We start from the raw sequence: 18,762 nt of genomic DNA on the forward strand, positions 1-18,762 counted from the left end.
TGCATTATATGATACAGTTCCTTTGTCAAAAGCTACCAAAATCACCACACTGTAGGATAATCGTTCAAGGCCAGGGGTAGGCAACCCCGGTCCTCGAGAGCTGCAGTCCTGCATATTTTAGATGTCTCTCTCCTCTAACACAGATGTGAGGATCCTTATTAGGCTTCTCCAGAGCTTGCTGATGAGCTGATCATTTGAATTACCTGTGTTGAAGGAGGGAGACATCTAAAAACACGCAAGACTGCGGCTCTCAAGGACCAGGGTTGCCTACCCCTGGTTCAGGCAAATTTCTAGAGACCTTCGATTATTGGGCCTTTGCTAAGTGGGGGTAAAGTCACTATCCTTGCAGATGTTTGGCTCACCGATTAGATACCACAAGTACCTTTTTGGTTTTAGAGAGTCAAACATTTAGCGTCAAATAATTTGACTGACCCTTTATGATTAGTTAGCTTGCTAGCTATGCTATCGTTTAGGTTAGACAATGTACCATGACCCTGGAGATAATGTATGGATCCTTGCTGCCTTTCCATATGGATTAGCAAGAGCTTGGAACCCTTGGAAAAAATGGATTCCAAGACGGATCAAAGGGAAGAACCAATTTACCACTACGAGGCATAATTCGGTTGATTTCATTAGGCCGTGTTTTTGTTCATCTTTTTTTTCCATTTTCAAAAGTTGTGAAAGGTCCTAAAATCACAGAGCCATATTAACCATGCAGACACCTTTTTGTCCACGTCTAACGCAATGTACGTTCATCTTACGTTTCCATTCTCAAAAGATGTCAAAGGTAGCAAAATTAATTATCTTAACGTTTGGCACCCTTTCGCAGGGGTTCAAGGCTTATTTCAGTTCATCTTACGTTTCCATTGTCCCAAAAAAATCAGAGTCAAGATCACCTTTAGAGACATTCGATTATTGAGCCTTAAGTCAACAGATGACAATCGTCCTCAAAATCGGCCCTATTATCTGTACGTGTTGACCGCATGGACTTAACTGACTGAAGCCACGGTGTCCTTGCTGATTTTGGCTGACCAATGAATTGCCAAGGTTAGAGAGGCTATTGATGTTTGTTCCTTCAGCTATGTAGCTACTCTGGAGTCAAGCACGTTGGATGACATTTTAGTATTTATTTGGCCTTCTACATACTCCGTTATTTAGGTCTGACAACGTGTTATGACCCTGAGTCTTCCACTGGAAATTAGATTTTTGTATCCCTGGAACATTTTCATGTGAATTAACTATCCATCCATTTTCTGTACCGCTTGTCCTCACAAGGGGTCGCGGGGGGTTGCTGGAGCCTATCCCAGCTGGCTTCGGGCAGTAGGCGGGGTACACCCTGTACTGGTTGCCAGCCAATCGCAGGGCACGCAGAGACGAACAACCATACTCACAATCGCACCTATGGACAATTTGGAGTGTCCAATTCACCTGCCATGCATGTTTTTGGAATGTGGGAGGAAACCGGAGTACCCGGAGAAAACCCACGCAAGCACGGGGAGAACATGCAAACTCCACCCAGGAAGGCCGAAGCCCGGACTTGATCTCACAACCTTTGCACTGGGAGGCGGACGTGCTAACCAGTCAGCCACCGTGCCGCCGTGAATTAACTAGGAATGTAGAATTTACAACCCTCGGAAAAACTGGATTCTAAGAGCGGACCATAGAGGCTCTAAGAAAGTGTTAAAAACACCTTCTCTCAAGAAACATTGGTCAAAAGTGACCAAAGTCACCGTATCCTTGACGACGTTTTGCTCGCAGATGGATCGCAAAGATTGGAAATCAATCTTGAGTGCGTAAGTACTTTTGGTTTTAGAGTGGCGGTCTCCTGACGCATTCGGCAATTTTGAAAAAGTCAAATACCTTGGCTGACCCTTTGGAGATGAATTGCCTCTATCGCTTAAGTCTGACAACGCGCTACAAACCCGGAGACGTTCCGCTGGAAATTAAACAGGAATGTACCAATCTCTGGAACTCCTCCACCTGGATTAACTGCAAAACTGCTACTTGAAACCCGTGGAAAAAAAATGGATTCTAAGAGGGGACCATAGAGTCTCAAAGCAAGTGGGTTTGAGACCCTTTTTTTTTTCACACATCCCTACCCACTTTTGGCAGCCTAGTGTGTGGTTTAGGTCCCCTTACATTTCCACTGTCGAAAGTTGTGAAAGCTACCAAAACAACTGATTCACACCAACTTCTGGCACACTTTCATCATGTTAAGAAGCTGTTTGGTTCAGCTTACGTTTCTTCCATTGTCAAGATGTAGGACAGATACCAAAATAACTGATCCATATCCATCTTGTTAGGAGTTAAGAACCCATCCACCGTCCGTCCGTCCGTCCATCCGTCCATCCATTTACTGGCCGTACAAACTGTTTGGCGCCGCTATTGTGTCACGCGATCACCATCCCACCAAAAACCAGAAGCATCGGGATTTTCTTTCCAAACTGTATGTTTTTTTACCAAGAAAAGCAGGGTCACAAAAACAAATGATAGATGGATGATTGGTCGGCAGGAAATCAAACCATCCTGATCATCATCTACAGCTTTTGTTGCACACAGCAGCGGTCAGCATATAAAAAATATAAAAAGAAGAGCCTCAGTTCTGCTCCACATTGCGGACCACACATTTCCAGAAGCAGTTTTTTTTTGTCGTTTTTTTTCGTCGTTTTTTTCTTTGAGCTTTTCCCACCATTCCGTCTCCTCTCCCTCTGTGGGGGGTTCAAACTGGAGCAGTTCGTTCACCCCCATCCCAGCCATCCCACTGCCTGACATTGTCACTTATTTTCCTTTGTGCCACTGTAGGATGTTCGAATGCCCTCAATAATAATAATAATAATAATAATAATAATAAACTCTCCATCCTCTATTTTGGTCATCTGTGCTTTAGCGCCCTTGACAGAAATAGAGGCATGGGCAAAAAAAAAAGCGGACAGACGGATAGAAAAGACAAATGTTGTCAGCTGGGATGAGACTACAGCTCACCCGTGACCCAGAAAAAAAAATAGAATATGAATTTGAAGGATGGATGGATTGAGAAGACAAGCTCTGGTTTGTCTTCTTCACATTCACCACTTATGAGAGACGATGCCGCCCTCTTTTGAACCCCCAGGGGGGGGCAAACAGTTGGTAAGGATCAGTTATTTTGGTACCTGTCGCAACTTTTGACAATGTCGCCAAGACTGCTTTATGCCACAACGAAAAGGCTGCCAAAAGTTGGTATTGATAATGATTGAAGGTGCCTTGCTACAAATTTTAACAATGGAAATTCAAGATGAAGTCAAATATGCTCAATGAAAAATGAACAAAAAAAATGCTAAATAAAAGGATTTCATCAATTGGTTTGATCAATGATTTTTGTGCCTTTCACAAATTTTGACAATGGAAAGGTAAGTCCAACACAAACACTCACTGACCACTAGGTGGTAAATTGGGCAGCCTTGCGTCCACATCAATTCAGAGGGCACATGAAGGCGGCCATGTTGTGCGATTTTCTGCGGTGCGGTTCTAGGCCGCGGCCCAGTGGGCTGCACCAGATAGCTCACGCTAACCCTTCTAAGTCACGCTTTTGGTCTCTCTCTCTCTCTTCCTCGCCCTCAATGTCTGCCTCTCTCGCCCCTGTTGCTAGGCTAAGAGGAGCCACTGGGATTATACGCTAAAAATAAGGTGTCCCTGATCCTCTTTTTTTTTTTTTCTTTTTTTTTTTTTTGCTCAGATACGTCTCAATCACACCTCTCATACTTTACCCCATTTATTATTATTATTATTATTATTATTATTATTATTATTATTATTATTATTATTATTATTATTATAATATATTTTTTGCCTTTTTTGGTTCCGCTTACACGTCATAGTTGAAGGTACCAAAGAAACAGATCTGGACCATCTACCAGCCTTTCATTAGGGTGCGAAGCACTGGTTAGGTTGATCTAACATTTCCATTGTCAAAAATGGTGAAAGGCACAAAATTCCCTGATCTGGAACCACATTTGGCACACGTTCATTGTGATATGAAAATTGGTTTTCGTTTATTTCATTTACAATATTGCGAATGGTACTAAATTAACGGATCCGTACCCATTTCTGGCAACTTTTCATTGGCGTGTAAAGCGCGGTTTGGTTCAACTTATAGTACATTTCTGTTGTCAAAAGTTGTGAAAGGTTCTAAAGTAACTGATTCATAACCATTTTTGGCACCCTTTCATTGTATTAGGAAGCACGGCTTAGAAAAAAAAAAAAAAAAAAAAGAGCAATGATGATGACATTTCCGAATGAACAATACTGAGCTCTAAAAAAATTAATAAAAAAAAAATAAATAAAAAAAAAAAAAAAAAAAAAAGGAAGCACGGCTTAGTTATTATTACATTTATTTTGCAAATGTTTTGAAAGGTACCAAAGAATGTACTGAATTTGGCAATTCTCTTTTGGGATAGAAAGCTCATCTTACTTTTCCATTGTCAAAAGTTGTGAAAGATTCCAAAATGACTGCTCCGTTCCAAATTTCGACACCCTGTCGCCGAGGTACGAATTTGGGTCATCTTGTATTTCCATGTGGAAGTTAACAAAATAACTTACTTTTACCTACTTTTGGTGTACTTTTGTGTGGTGTGTGAAGCGCAGTTTATTACATCACCTTTCTGTTCTGATTTGGTTTGACAGTTATATTGTTTTTGTTTGTTTGTTCTTGGCCAAAGAAAGGCCTTTTCTTATTTGGTATTTGACCCACTTTGGGGGGGGGGGGGTTGGGGGGTGTTGGGCGTTCTACCAGTATTAGCATTGCTTTATCGTCATAGGAACATCAATTCATAATTGTAACAATGCAATTGTAGTATTTATAAAAAAACAATAAGTGTCTTACCTGCGGAGACAAAGAGGATGCCGGCGCTGAGGATGATGTTGTGGCGCGACTTGTAGAACTCGCTGGCGGCGATGCACAGCCCCCCCATGAACAGTAGGATCACGCTCATGATGGGGAAGATGCTGGAGGCTCGCACCGCACCTACAAACACATAAACACAACTTGTCGTGAGCCCCATTTCATAGCTAAATCCTCAACGAAGGGCCTTTCTGTTGGGATAATCAGGGTTAGGGTTTTTTTTTCTCGAGGATATCTCGAAAATGACAAAAATTGCTTGCTCGTTGTGCTATTTCAACTGCAGCGCTTAAGTCTAACAGTGGGAGGTGTTAGCGCGTAGCTTCCGGAAAACAAAACACAAAAAATGTTGATTGTAACGAAAAATTGGGCTTATGCTACAATGGGGGGGGGGGGGGGGATGCTCATAACTCAAAAAATATGTGGTACCGGCACTCGTAATTCAAGGTACAACCGTATAGTTGAAATGGTTCAGATGAAAAAAAAACAACAACAAGCAACTGTGCTTAGTGCTACATCATAACGTTGCTAATATTTGCGTGTTAGTTATTGAACTAAAAAAAAAATTCCCAAGGTCAGCTGGTCTGAATTCATTATTAATGATGCTATAAATAGTGATCTGATTCATACAATCTTATAAATAAAATTAAGTCAAGTCTACCAGCTCTGTGGCCTAGTGGTAGAGTGCCCTGAGACCGGGAGGTGGTTGGTTCAATCCCCGGCCGGGTCGTACCAAAGACTATAAAAAATCGGACCCATTTGCCTTCCTGCTTGACACTCAGCATTATGGGTTGGAATTGGGGGCTTAGATCACCGAATGATCCCCGAGTGCCATTCCCTGCTGCTGCTGCTCACCATTAAGTCAAACATTTTCTTTTCAATAATATTTTCAATACGCCCCCACTAGCAAATGGTGAAAAAAATAATGCCTTCTAAACGATGGACAATAATTCAATTCAGTAGAAATACTCACTGAATGCTGCCAAAATACCTCAAATTGCCAGCAAGAGAATAAAAGATGATTTTTGAGCATTCTCAATAGGCAAAAACCTCCACGTGCTTTCTTTACTCCTGCCTTTTGCTGCCGCAGGGACTGTTCGGTATGCGACGGCCGCCATCGCTGGCCAAATTTTTTTATTTTTTTATTTTTATTTTTTATTATTATTATTTTTTTCCTTTTCTTTAAGAGCTCAGTATTGTTCATTCGGAAATGTCATCATCATTGCTCTTTTTTTTTTTTTTTTTTTTTTTTTATATATATATATATATATACATACTGGCCACATTTTAAGGTGACCTCACACTTGGTGTCGCACCAACCGCGCACGCACAACCCCCCACCCCCTCCTCCTTCATCCTATTTGTTTTAACCCCATCTCCTCTTTATTGACGTGCTGTCGCGGCAAATTGTCTTCAAGGTGGACGAGGCAGGTTTACACGCACGGTTTTACGACAGCAAGGTTGGATACGCTTCGATCGCATTTGTGACAGTGTTGCGTTTTGACACAATGCAATAACATCAAAGGCCTTTTTGACACCTCACATTTGGATTCAATTTGAACACACACACACACTTGGTCTTGATCCTGTTGGTGATTTTGAGTCCATTTTATAGAACCCCCCCCCCCTGACATAGGAGCCATCGAGTGGGAAGAGTCCATGCATGAATTTGCATGCTGCCAATGTTAAAGCATTAATGTAGTTTCGAGCCTTTATTATGATTTCAGGTACTTTTTATCCTCCATACTTTTTTTGCCGTGCCACATAATCCATACAATTGACACTGTTCAAAATGTCAACTTCCTGTGTATATATTGTCTGATTACAGTTTACGCACAATTTAATGTTCAATATCAACTTTTCCCCATTCGTTTTCAATGGGACTTTGACTTTGACCGGTAAACAGGAGGCGATAGTTCGAGTCCCACCTCAGACAGATTGCAGTTCAAGCTTTCTTTTTATTCATCATATCATTCAACTACAATTAATAATTTGTCATTTTCACATCGTGTATTTTTCAATTGAATCCACATGCATTCAAACCTTAGCATTCAGCTTTCAGCATTCCCACGCAATTTTGACAGAAATGTCGAGTTAAAGGTAGCATTTTCAGTGATTAAAACATGTCATTTTTAACGATTAACATATTTTGGTGCGAATGAAACTAACCAATCAGAGAGTTGGTGTAGTGACAGAATGTGCGACCAAGGGATGCGTTGATTGCCTCTCGTGTTTTAATTGATCATTAACCCTAACCCTAACCACAAATGCAACTTTAGAAAACTTGTGAATTTATACAAAAAATCAAAAGATAACAAAAACTTGCAATTGTGGATTTAGATAACAAAGTGAGCATAAAATGTATCCGATGGGAAATCGTTAGATGTCGTCAATACAAAGATTATTCATCGAGTACAATCTATTTGAATTGAAAGTATCAGATATTCAAATGTGTATTTAAGTAATCGATTTAAGGTAAACACGATCATGCAATTGACTTTGACATCATTTTTTTTCCCTTTCATTGGATAATACAGTGGTTCACTTCTTGTTAAAACTGTTGTACGCTAAATTATAATAATGTACATGTTGCGCAACACCTCCCACTCCCGACATCTTGTCTGTTTCATCCCCTTCACATATGCTGCATCGTGTGTGAGTGTGTGTGTGTGTGTGCACGTGTGCGTGTGTGTGGTCTTGACTTATGGTTTCATTAGCTCCGATAAAGGAGAGCCTTTTAATTGTGGCTGAATTATAGAGGGGGGCGGAGGGGGCGCCATGGGAGCTCCCTCCGTGTATGTGTGTGTGTGTGTGTGTGTGCTCTTTATCCAAAACACACACACACACTAACGGCAAGCACAACAAGACACACACACACGTTCATCGATCAGCCGCCCACCCACATCCTCGCTCGATCCTCCCGAAGTGGGGTGTTTTCCGTACACACTATGTACTACCTACGCTTACACGCACACACACACGCAAGCGCACGCACACACACACACACACGCACACGCACACACACACTGTCCACCCACGTGGGAGAGCCCAGCAGCAAAGAACATGTGGTTGTTAAAAACGCAGCAAAACAGCTATCAGGGAGACAGGAAAATTGCTACCGTACTGTCACAACTGCTAGCATGTTAGCGTTGAATTAACTCCGGTTTGAAATAGTCCCGGGTTACAGGGGATAATCATGTCATATGTTGCAGTAAAAAACTATTCTGACAAATACTTCTTATTCGAAACTGTTTATTTAAGTAACTGTAACAGAGCAAATGCGGTTTCTACGCTCGTGTTGCTATCGTGCTAACCGTTAGCATACCAAAAGATAGCATTTTTCCGTTTCAAATCAGTCCCAGGGCACTCTGACTTTGCACTTTCTGCACTGAAATTGCTATGTTATGTTCGCATTTTATTAGTTCTAATCAGAAATAGTACCCGACCCCAGGCCATGATGTAAAATCTTTATGGATCTGCCTTAGCACTTTTTGCTTTACGCTAGCATAACACCTGTTAATTCAGGCTACATTCACACTGCTGGGCATGTTGCCAAATTCAGATTTTTTTGCGAAGTCCGATCGTTTTACATACTCTTACATATTTCCGCGTACAAAATGGACCATCTGTGTGGATAAATTCTACTATCGCCACAAATGTCAACTCATGCTTCATGTTTCAAGTGGGATTAAATAAAGTCAACACAAATATGCTCAACTACATATCTGATTCAGCGCATATTTGGCTTTTTTTTTTTTTTTTTTTCTAAGTTCTAAAGCATATTTGGCTTTTAATGACATATAGGTATTGGATACCTGTCAGATTTATATCCACATATGAAAGAGGCCCGGATCAGATTTGAACTGTATTGTTCACACTGCACGAAAAAACATCTCATACATAGAGAAGTTGAAAAACAAAACAAAAACTCTTTTCATTTTCTGACATTTTTTATTTAATTTTCTAATCTTCTGAATAATGTTTTTCTGTTTTACTGTATTTATTTCTGTCATAAAAAAATATTCCTAAAAACAGGGGGGAAATATTCAGTATTTTAATTATTATTATTTTTTTAACCTCTGAACTCCAAGCGACTTGTTGCAGACTCGTGGATGTTTTTCCCGCATGCAATTCGCTTTCGTAGAAACTTAACTGTTAGCTTACTAAAATTATGCCGATCGATTATTTGACATGTTCGTATACTTACCTTAAGTGAAACCAGTAAGTGATAAAGTTGAAAGTATGTTAGAGGTATGCGGGAAAGTGTCTGCCGTTAGTGAGTCTACACCAAGTCGCTAAAAATAAATAAATAAAATACTAATAAGTAATTTTTTGTCCTGTTTTAAAAAAAAAAATCCCCCCCTCATTTTTCGGAATATTTTTTTTCTGTTTGTCAGAGTAATTTTTCTCCTGTTTTTCTAAATATCCCCCACCCCCATTTTTCGGAATATTTTTTAATGAGAGAAAAAAATATTCAGTAAAACAAAACAAAAAAATATTCAGAAAAACAGAAAATAAAAACAAAAATACACACACAAAAAACAAAGCTCCCCAGAAAAAATAGTTTTTTAAATTTATTTTTCCCAAGTGAATGCAATACGCTTCCATAGATGTCACATATTATCAAAAAATAAATAAATCTGAATTTAGCTGCAGTGTCAACAAAGCACTTTAGCCGTAGCACTTTTTTCTTCCTCTGGTTGCCTTCTTGTTGCTACATGTTAGAATTTTTAGACCCGCAATGCGAATCCAGCCTTTGAGGGCTCAGTCAGTCGGAAGTGACAGTGACATTATGCAGCGTGGTCACAAAGCAAATGTAAACACACACGACCAAGCGTGAGTGTGTGTGCGTGCGCGTGTGCGTGTGTGTGTGTGTGTGTGTGTGCCAGTGGTTATCAAGACACATTACTGGTGTAAATGGTGATATGCCTCCACGTCCACAAAAATAGCCCGCCGTGACATCAGCCGGACCAATGACGTCATCGCCATCTGATGTCACGGACCCCCCAAAAGCTCCCCACCTCGATCCCGGGTAGCATTAACATGATGTTACCGCGGCCCGGCCGTCTAATTTTAGCACGCGAGCGCACGTCAGAGCAAAATCGTGAAAACTTGTATCGGAACAATTTTTCCTGACGTCAGTTTCAACAGATTAGCGTCTAAGATGCGCTTTGAAGGTCAAGATAGGATTTATGTCAGTAAAAAGTCGGCTGATTTGGACTAATATGAAAGACGTCACGGATTAGTCAACTCAACCGTTCGTTGCAAAAGACCGGAGGGAAATACGCACACTCTTGAGGCTAAAGTACTGGGACGGAGCTCAAAGCGAGTGTAATTCACACAAGGTGCATATTTAGCAATCAAAACAAGGCTTTGAGTTGTATACAAAAGGAATTAGTGTCATGCTAAATGTAGATGAAGCACTACTGCAAGCCAAAATGAGGAGAACGAACCTGGCTAAAGAGGCGATAATGTATTGTGCCAATAGTCCAGCAAGAAAAGTGATAAATATCTTAATACTACTACATATTTTTAAATATATCTAAAATGTTTGAATTTCATTTTAAGAATCATGGCAAGCTTCAATTTAGAAAACAAAAACCAACCCCTTACCAAAGTGCAAATTTCAAACAAAAACAACAATTTGAAACAAATAATTAAAAAAAAAATCAAACAAAACGCTTATTAAGATCAAAAATTCTGAATGATAATTTAGATAACAAACTTGTCAAGGTGAACTTAAATGAAAAAATAATGACACATATTTTTATAAAAACTTAATGTGTGTGTATTTAGATAACAAAATGCTAATTTAAAAAAGAATATTCAGAAAAACAGGAAAAAAACAAAGCTCCCCCCAAAAAGTTTTTTTCCCCCTCTAGTGAATGCAATACGCTTCCGTAGAAAAAAAGTACAAGCACAAATTTAGACAAAAATGCCAAATTGAATATGGATAACAATCTTTTCAATGTGAGAAAACAAAATGTATGAGCCCAAATGTCAATAAAAACGTTAAAAAAAAAAAAATCTGATACGAAATTTGTTAGCGTGAATTTACATAACAAACTCTTGTTCGTATGAAGGTTGATTACTAACCTGTGTGCATGAATTTAGATTAAAAACTCGTCAGGACAATTTTAGATATACAAAACATTGAATGCTAATTTAGATAAGGACTACGTAAATTGGTTGAGGTGGAAGGAATGTTACTGATTTTATATATATATATATATATATATATATATATATATATCCATCCATCCATCCATTTTCTGTACCGCTTGTCCTCACAAGGGTCGCGGGGGTTGCTGGAGCCTATCCCAGCTGGCTTCGGGCAGTAGGCGGGGTACACCCTGAACTGGTTGCCAGCCAATCGCAGGGCACACAGAGACGAACAACCATCCGCACTCACAATCGCACCTATGGACAATTTGGAGTGTCCAATTCACCTGCCATGCATGTTTTTTGGAATGTGGGAGGAAACCGGAGTACCCGGAGAAAACCCACGCAGGCACGGGGAGAACATGCAAACTCCGCCCAGGAAGGCCGAAGCCCGGACTTGAGCTCACAACCTTTGCACATATATATATATATATATATAAAAATTCTCTTGTATTTTCTCTTGTAGTCATCTAATTGTCAACACATTGAAAACATATTGAATGTTTAGCGTAAGTCCAAGACTACGCTGGAAGGCTCTGTTGCGTACTACGGAAGGGTGGTGGTGGTGGTGGTGGGGGAGCGGCGTGGGGGAGCGCGATGCCGTAGGGGGGACGCTAGCTATGTTTCTCCCTCAGTGCTCATAAAAAGGCAGGCTGCTCTCGCTTACATAATATCCACATGTACGCATCCGACGAGTTGGGGGCGTGGGGGGTTATCCACTCGGAGAGGCCGAAGGATGATGATGACGATGACAATGCTGACATCAAAGGAGACTTTTTTTTTTTTTTTTTTTAACTGAATTTTAAAAACAGTTGCCAACATTAGGTGAGGATCTATGCTTATAAAGTGGGGTTACGTTATGAAAAAAATAATTGAACATAGCCAAACATTTGAATGCGCTGCTCCTCAGAAGCTAAAAAAAAATAATAATAATAAAAAAAATAAAAAAATAAAAAAGAGCAATGATGATGACATTTCCGAATGAACAATACTGAGCTCTTAAAGAAGAAGAAGAAGAAGAAAAAAAAAAAGCTAACGGCAGCAAGGTTATCAGCTCCCGCTAATCAGCGCAAACACTGCAGCTCTGCTTAGCTGTCAGCTTTGATTTAATAGTGGTTCACTTAGTTGAAAATTTGCGGATCTTCCCCGACCCGAGCTTGCAGGTCGTGGCCAGAATCAATTGGGAGTGGCGGCGCGGTTATGTAAATGAGCCCAATCGTGACATCACTATTTCAGACCATAATTCCGAAGGGCTTGCTCACGGATACGTTTAGGGGAAATACTGACTTGACTTGATTGTTTAACTTCACACTGGATGTGCGGGAAGTTACTCTAAGACACAAACATTTGCCCACAAGCCATTTAAAAAGTCACCTTTATATTACGTATATGCCGCTTTTAATACACATCGACAACAACCAGTGAGGATGTTGAGTGCGTTACTACGCTCATGGTGTCCAAAATGAAGGCCTTACATTTATAAATAGTTCCCGTTTACCATGGTAACACAAGCAAAAAGGCAGAAATGCAGCACAGATGGCTCACGTGAGCTTGAAAAAAACACCAAACCAAAGATAATAACGCTCACTTTTTTGTGTTCACTTCTCGGTTGAAGCTCAAGCGATGTAGCAATAAGGACGGCTGTCGCGCTCTCTCTTCGCCTTTTTTCCCTACAGCATTTTTCCCGCGCATCTGCTTCTGCACAATGTAGGTCAGCGGACACCAAATGCACTCGCTTGACACGCAAGATGACCAAAGACATGAAAGCAGGACCTCTAAAGTCGAGCACAATACGTGTTTGAACCCTGTTTTTAAAATGTTTTTTTATTAGGAAGCGGGTTTTCCCCTGTTATTAATAATGGCAATAGAAATAAAAACACCCACACACACACAAAAAAAAAATTATATATATATATATATATATATAAAAAAAAAAGAAAAAAAAAAGAGCAATGATGACATTTCCGAATGAACAATACTGAGCTCTTAAAAAAATAAAAAAAATAAAAAAAAATAAATAAATAAAAACATTTTAAATGTACAGGCAAAAGAGACATTTTAACTGTCAGCAGTCATCAATTGTGTTGTCAAAGTCAGCACAACTAAAGGAAGTACGGTCGGTAGTGAAAGTATCACAAACTGCGTTACTAAAAATGAGAAAGGAAAATAAAATGATGATACATAAGGATATGTTATTCAAATAGCAATATAGTAAGATATGGAGCTAAAGTAACCATATGGGAAGATATTTTGCCAATGTAACAATACAGGCCCATATGGTTCTAAAATGACAATACATACAGGTAGATTGCTAAAATTTCAATACATGAAGAATTTATAGGCACACGTTACTAAATGATGAGATGCGAAGATACGTTGCTAAAGTGACAATGTTGCTAACATTTATCCATCCATCCATCCATCCATTTTCTGTACCGCTTGTCCTCACAAGGGTCGCGGGGGTTGCTGGAGCCTATCCCAGCTGGCTTCGGGCAGTAGGCGGGGTACACCCTGAACTGGTTGCCAGCCAATCACAGGGCACACAGAGACGAACAACCATCCGCACTCACAATCGCACCTATGGACAATTTGGAGTGTCCAATTCACCTGCCATGCATGTTTTTGGAATGTGGGAGGAAAGCGGAGTACCCGGAGAAAAGCCACGCAAGCACGGGGAGAACATGCAAACTCCACCCAGGAAGGCCGAAGCCCGGACTTGATCTCACAACCTTTGCACTGGGAGGCGGACGTGCTAACCAGTCAGCCACCGTGCCGCCTGCTAACATTTACCATCCAGTAAATACTTTCCCAAAAAAAAAATAATAATAATTTCAGTGACATATTTTAAGCCATGCTAACATTTACCATGGCTTAAAATATGTCACTGAAATTTTTTGGGAAACTATTTACTGGATGCCAAAAAGATCGAGTACACATGCGGAGCCTTTTTCTTTTTTCTCTTGGCATGCGGAAGAAGGTCTAATCTATGCACAGCGGTTACAGCGACACAACGGCCCATCTTAAGACACCTATCTTATCATTTAAGAGGCTTAATCTAACAAAATCACGTTTACTAAAATAACACATTTCGAGTGTGACGTTATGGGAAAACGCGGTGTAAAATGACGATACGCGAAAATAAGTTACTAAAATTACAATATTTGATGCTAAAATAAGGATATAGAAAGATATGTTACTAAAATGACAATATAAGTTTATATGATGCTAAAATGATGATATGGGAAGATAACTATATGTTGCCAACATGACGCTACTGGAAGCTAGTTTGTAAAAGAACGGAACGGGAAGACATGTCAGTAAAATGATCATCTCGGCAAATATGTTCCTAAAATGACCACAGGGGGCGATATACGTTTCCTACGAGAAGATCCGTTGTCGAACGACAGGAAGGTATGATGCTAAAATGACAAGATGTTGCTAAACTAGCAATATGTACCGTATATATATATATATATTACGGTCTCTCCTTTGGTCTCTTGAGGCCTCCCTGATTTTATGTTTTTTGGATTTGTTGGGGTCTGGATGTTTCTTGGGCTGGGGAGGAGTTCTGGTGGGGGGTGTTTGGTCGGTGCTGGATTTCGCCTTCCTTGGTTTTCTTCGGTCCCCTCGGGTCTCCTGGTGTTCGGTTTAGGTGAACGGTATGAGATTTTTTCTAATAGGTTTTCTGGTGAGCTAACAAATACACGCACGCACGCACGCACGCACGCACGCACATACACATACTCACCCACACACACACACACACAAAAAAAAAAAAATATATATATATATATATATATATATATTAAAAAAAAAAAAAAAAAAAAAGAGCAATGATGATGACATTTCCGAATGAACAATACTGAGCTATAAAAGAAGAAAAAATAATAATAATAAAAAAAAAATAAAAAAAAAATAAAAATATATATATTACGTACCGGTAATTATTAGATCACAATGCGTAGTTATGATGATTTGGGAAGATGCATTCCTAAAATGATGATACGGGAATTACTAAAGGTGACAAAAATTCGGATTTTCCAGCAAACGGGAGAAGGCCGGGGCGGTGGGGCGGGACACCCGCATGGTGATCCGTGCCATATTTCCCGCTCATGCCCGTCACTCCGTCTATCCGCCCCCGCCGCTCGCCCGCCCGCCCGCCGCGGACCAGCTGCCGGGCCTCGGCGGGGATGTACAAGCAGATGGGCAGGGAGGACACCAGGGAGGACGCCAGGGAGGACGAGAGGAGGTTTGACCCACATAACGCAGCCGCCTGGCAGTATTTATAGACCAAAGTGTCCTAATTGGCGGACCGCTGGGAGACGGCGACAGCCTCGCTACCCTTCGAAGTCCTTGCCCTTCACCTCCCCAAACGTTACCCTCTTGTCACGCAGTCCTCGTCCTCGCCGCCCTTTTGTGGTCCCCATACTGTCTTTAGTGATCAACGTTGACGGCTCTCGACTTACTCTGAACTTGATAAAAAAGTTCAAGAACAAGTTTTCCGACGAGGTATGCGGATTTTTTTTTTCAACGTCCGACACAACAACATCGAAACAATACATGATCTTTGGAAGCACCTTTCATAGATGATGTTATGCTAAAAAAGGACGGTACGTTAAAAATGTATAAAATATGTCTGGTCGGTGCTGGATTTCACCTTCCTTTGTTTTCTTTGGTCCTTCCTCGGGTCTCCTGGTGTTCGGTTTAGGTGAACGGTATGAGATTTTTTTCTAATAGGTTTTCTGGTGAGCTAACAAATACACGCACGCACGCACGCACGCACGCACGCACGCACATACACATACTCACCCACACACACAAAAAAAAAATTATATATATATATATATTAAAAAAAAAAAAAAAAAAAAAAGCAATGATGATGACATTTCCGAATGAACAATACTGAGCTCTTAAAAAAAAAAAAAATGTATAAAATATAACAATACGGAGCTAAAATAATGGGACATAATACGTTGGGGAAAATGACAATGATATGCAATACGCGAAACCCCGCCCCCTTCGATGCAGATCAGGCTGGACTCACGTAAGAAGTACTCCGAAGCGTCGGCCTCGTAGTCGGCGTCCTCCGGGAAGTGATCTATCTGTTTGCACATTCCTTTGAAGGAACCTGACAGACACACAAAAAAAAAGAAAACGTCATGTGAAGAATCAAGCATGTAAACCGGCGCCGTCTCGCGCGCGGTATCGTCGGTTCAACGCGTGCGAATACATTTTTTGTCGCGCTGCCTTCAACCCGCATCGCGCTCCTGCAGACGTGTTTTCAGCTTAGAGCTAATCCCGCCGGGCTCTTCGAAAGACTCAATTCATTATTAAATAAGAATTAGGACAAGCAGCACATATATAAGCAGAGTCGAGCAGGAGGGTGAAATAAAGTAGCCGGCACTTTTATAAGTCTTCCTAAACAGGCGCCCTTGACTCGCCTTGATTAGCGGTTCATTTGTACAAACGCTGTTTTTGATGCGTGAGGATAACACGATGGATGATACGTGATTCGGCAATATATCGTGACGTTACAGCGCGCAATTCTCCAATCGATTCGATATGCGGCCACATCAATTTTTTTTAAGGGAATATTCAACAAAGCGTCTTACTTAGGGTTAGCATTCACACATTTGATTTTCAGATCAATAAATACATTTTCATACAAATCTTACAGTGTACATGCACAAGTTTACTGTACAAGTTTTTCCTAAATTTGAGTAAAAAAAAATAAAATAAAAAAAATCGCAATAATCAATTTATGGATTCGCATCGGGATTAATCGGTATCGAATCGAATCGTGACCTAAGAATCGCGGTGCGAGGCAATTCACACCCCGACTTAAGGATAAGTTACTAAAATAGCAATTCGGAAAGACATGTTTCTAAAATGATGACACGGGAAGATATTATTCTGAAAATAAAACACGGGAAGATTTTTTTTTACTAAGATGATGACACTTGAAGATTGGTTGCTAAAATATAGATAACAGTAAGTTGTGATATTAAAAATGATGATAACCATAAATATGTTACTAAGAATTTAGGTAATAGGAATATACGTTGCTAATGACTATACATAAAGAAATGACACACGAAACCAAGCTTCGGGAAGATAATGTTGTTAAAATACGTTGCTAAACCGATTACAATATATGTTGTGAAAAATGATCATACGAGAAGATATGCTGCCAAAATAATCATACATGAGAAGAGGATACATGGAGAGATTGATGGCCTTCTGAAACGGGCCCTTAACTAGCCTTGATTGGCAATCGACGCGTACCTAATATTGTGGCCCGTGAAAGGGTGTCTGGACTCCACTTCCTGCCCAATTTTGTACTACGAGTACTACAAAGGAAGTCCAGAAATAAGATGAAGATGAATAGACGTCGTTCACTGCCACAAAACTCAGTCATCTATTTAAAACATGACATCATAACGTTTGTTTATTTTATTTTTATTTTTTTTTTAATACCGGAAATCTACTGTTGAGCTCTTTGATGTGATGTCCGTGTGATTTCAAACAAAAAGTGCTCTTCCACTCTTGGCAATCTATGAAGTATCAAATCAAATCAATGCATGTCAGCTCATTTTTGGACATTTCGGGATTATCGAACGACATCCAGGCAAGAAGCCTGTTGAGTTTTTGAACAGTATCTTCTCACACAAGAAGCTACTGAGGGTCGTCTTGGTCTCAAAGCGGTCAGCAAAAATATCTTTGTAAAAATGACGATAATGGAAATATATGTGGCTAAAGTTCTGTTCCGTTCCGTCTTCAATTCCGCTTATCCGGGGTCGGGTCGCGGGGGCAGCAGCTTTAGCAGGGAAGCCCAGACTTCCCTCTCCCTAGCCACTTCAGCCAGCTCCTCCGACGGGATCCCGAGGCGTTCCCAGGCCAGCCGTGAGACGTAGTCTCTCCAGCGTGTTCTGGGTCGTCCCCGGGGCCTCCTGCCGGTAGGACATGCCCGGAACACCTCCCCAGGGAGGCATCCGAACCAGATGCCCCAGCCACCTCAACTGGTTCCTCAACTGGTGACCGTTCCGTTCCGTCTTCAATTCCGCTTATCCGGGGTCGGGTCGTGGGGGCAGCAGCTTTAGCAGGGAAAGCCCAGACTTCCCTCTCCCTAGCCACTTCAGCCAGCTCCTCCGATGGGGATCCCAAGGCGTTCCCAGGCCAGCCGTGAGACGTAGTCTCTCCAGCGTGTCCTGGGTCGTCCCCGGGGCCTCCTGCCGGTAGGACATGCCCGGAACACCTCCCCGGGGAGGCGCCCAGGAGGCATCCGAACCAGATGCCCCAGCCACCTCAACTGGTTCCTCAACTGGTGACCGTTCCGTTCCGTCTTCAATTCCGCTTATCCGGGGTCGGGTCGCGGGGGCAGCAGCTTTAGCAGGGAAAGCCCAGACTTCCCTCTCCCTAGCCACTTCAGCCAGCTCCTCCGATGGGATCCCAAGGCGTTCCCAGGCCAGCCGTGAGACGTAGTCTCTCCAGCGTGTCCTGGGTCGTCCCCGGGGCCTCCTGCCGGTAGGACATGCCCGGAACACCTCCCCAGGGAGGCGCCCAGGAGGCATCCGAACCAGATGCCCCAGCCACCTCAACTGGTTCCTCTCAACGTGTGGCTAAAGTGAAATGCTAAATTGAGGACAGGAGAAGATATTTTGGGAAAAATGATGACACAATGGGACACTTTGCTACAATATTTACGTATAACGGTTATGTAAAGATAT

General features: G+C 41.3%; 1 protein-coding gene across 1 annotated transcript in view; it reads right to left on the reverse strand.

The window, feature by feature from the left end:
* cacng2b (calcium channel, voltage-dependent, gamma subunit 2b) overlaps positions 1-18,762 on the reverse strand; it is a 43,241-nt gene that overhangs the window by 2,424 nt on the left and 22,055 nt on the right. Inside the window, exons 2-3 of the mRNA XM_086082176.1 lie at positions 16,080-16,163; positions 4,859-4,999 (exon numbers count right to left, since the gene is read on the reverse strand). Coding sequence (XP_085938302.1) covers positions 4,859-4,999; positions 16,080-16,163 — 225 coding nt within the window. The remainder of the gene's footprint in view (positions 1-4,858; positions 5,000-16,079; positions 16,164-18,762) is intronic.

The sequence above is a fragment of the Leptonotus elevatus genome, chromosome 8, assembly GCF_054856555.1.
Source record: "Leptonotus elevatus isolate MCC_2025b chromosome 8, RoL_Lele_1.0, whole genome shotgun sequence".
NCBI lineage: Eukaryota > Metazoa > Chordata > Actinopteri > Syngnathiformes > Syngnathidae > Leptonotus > Leptonotus elevatus.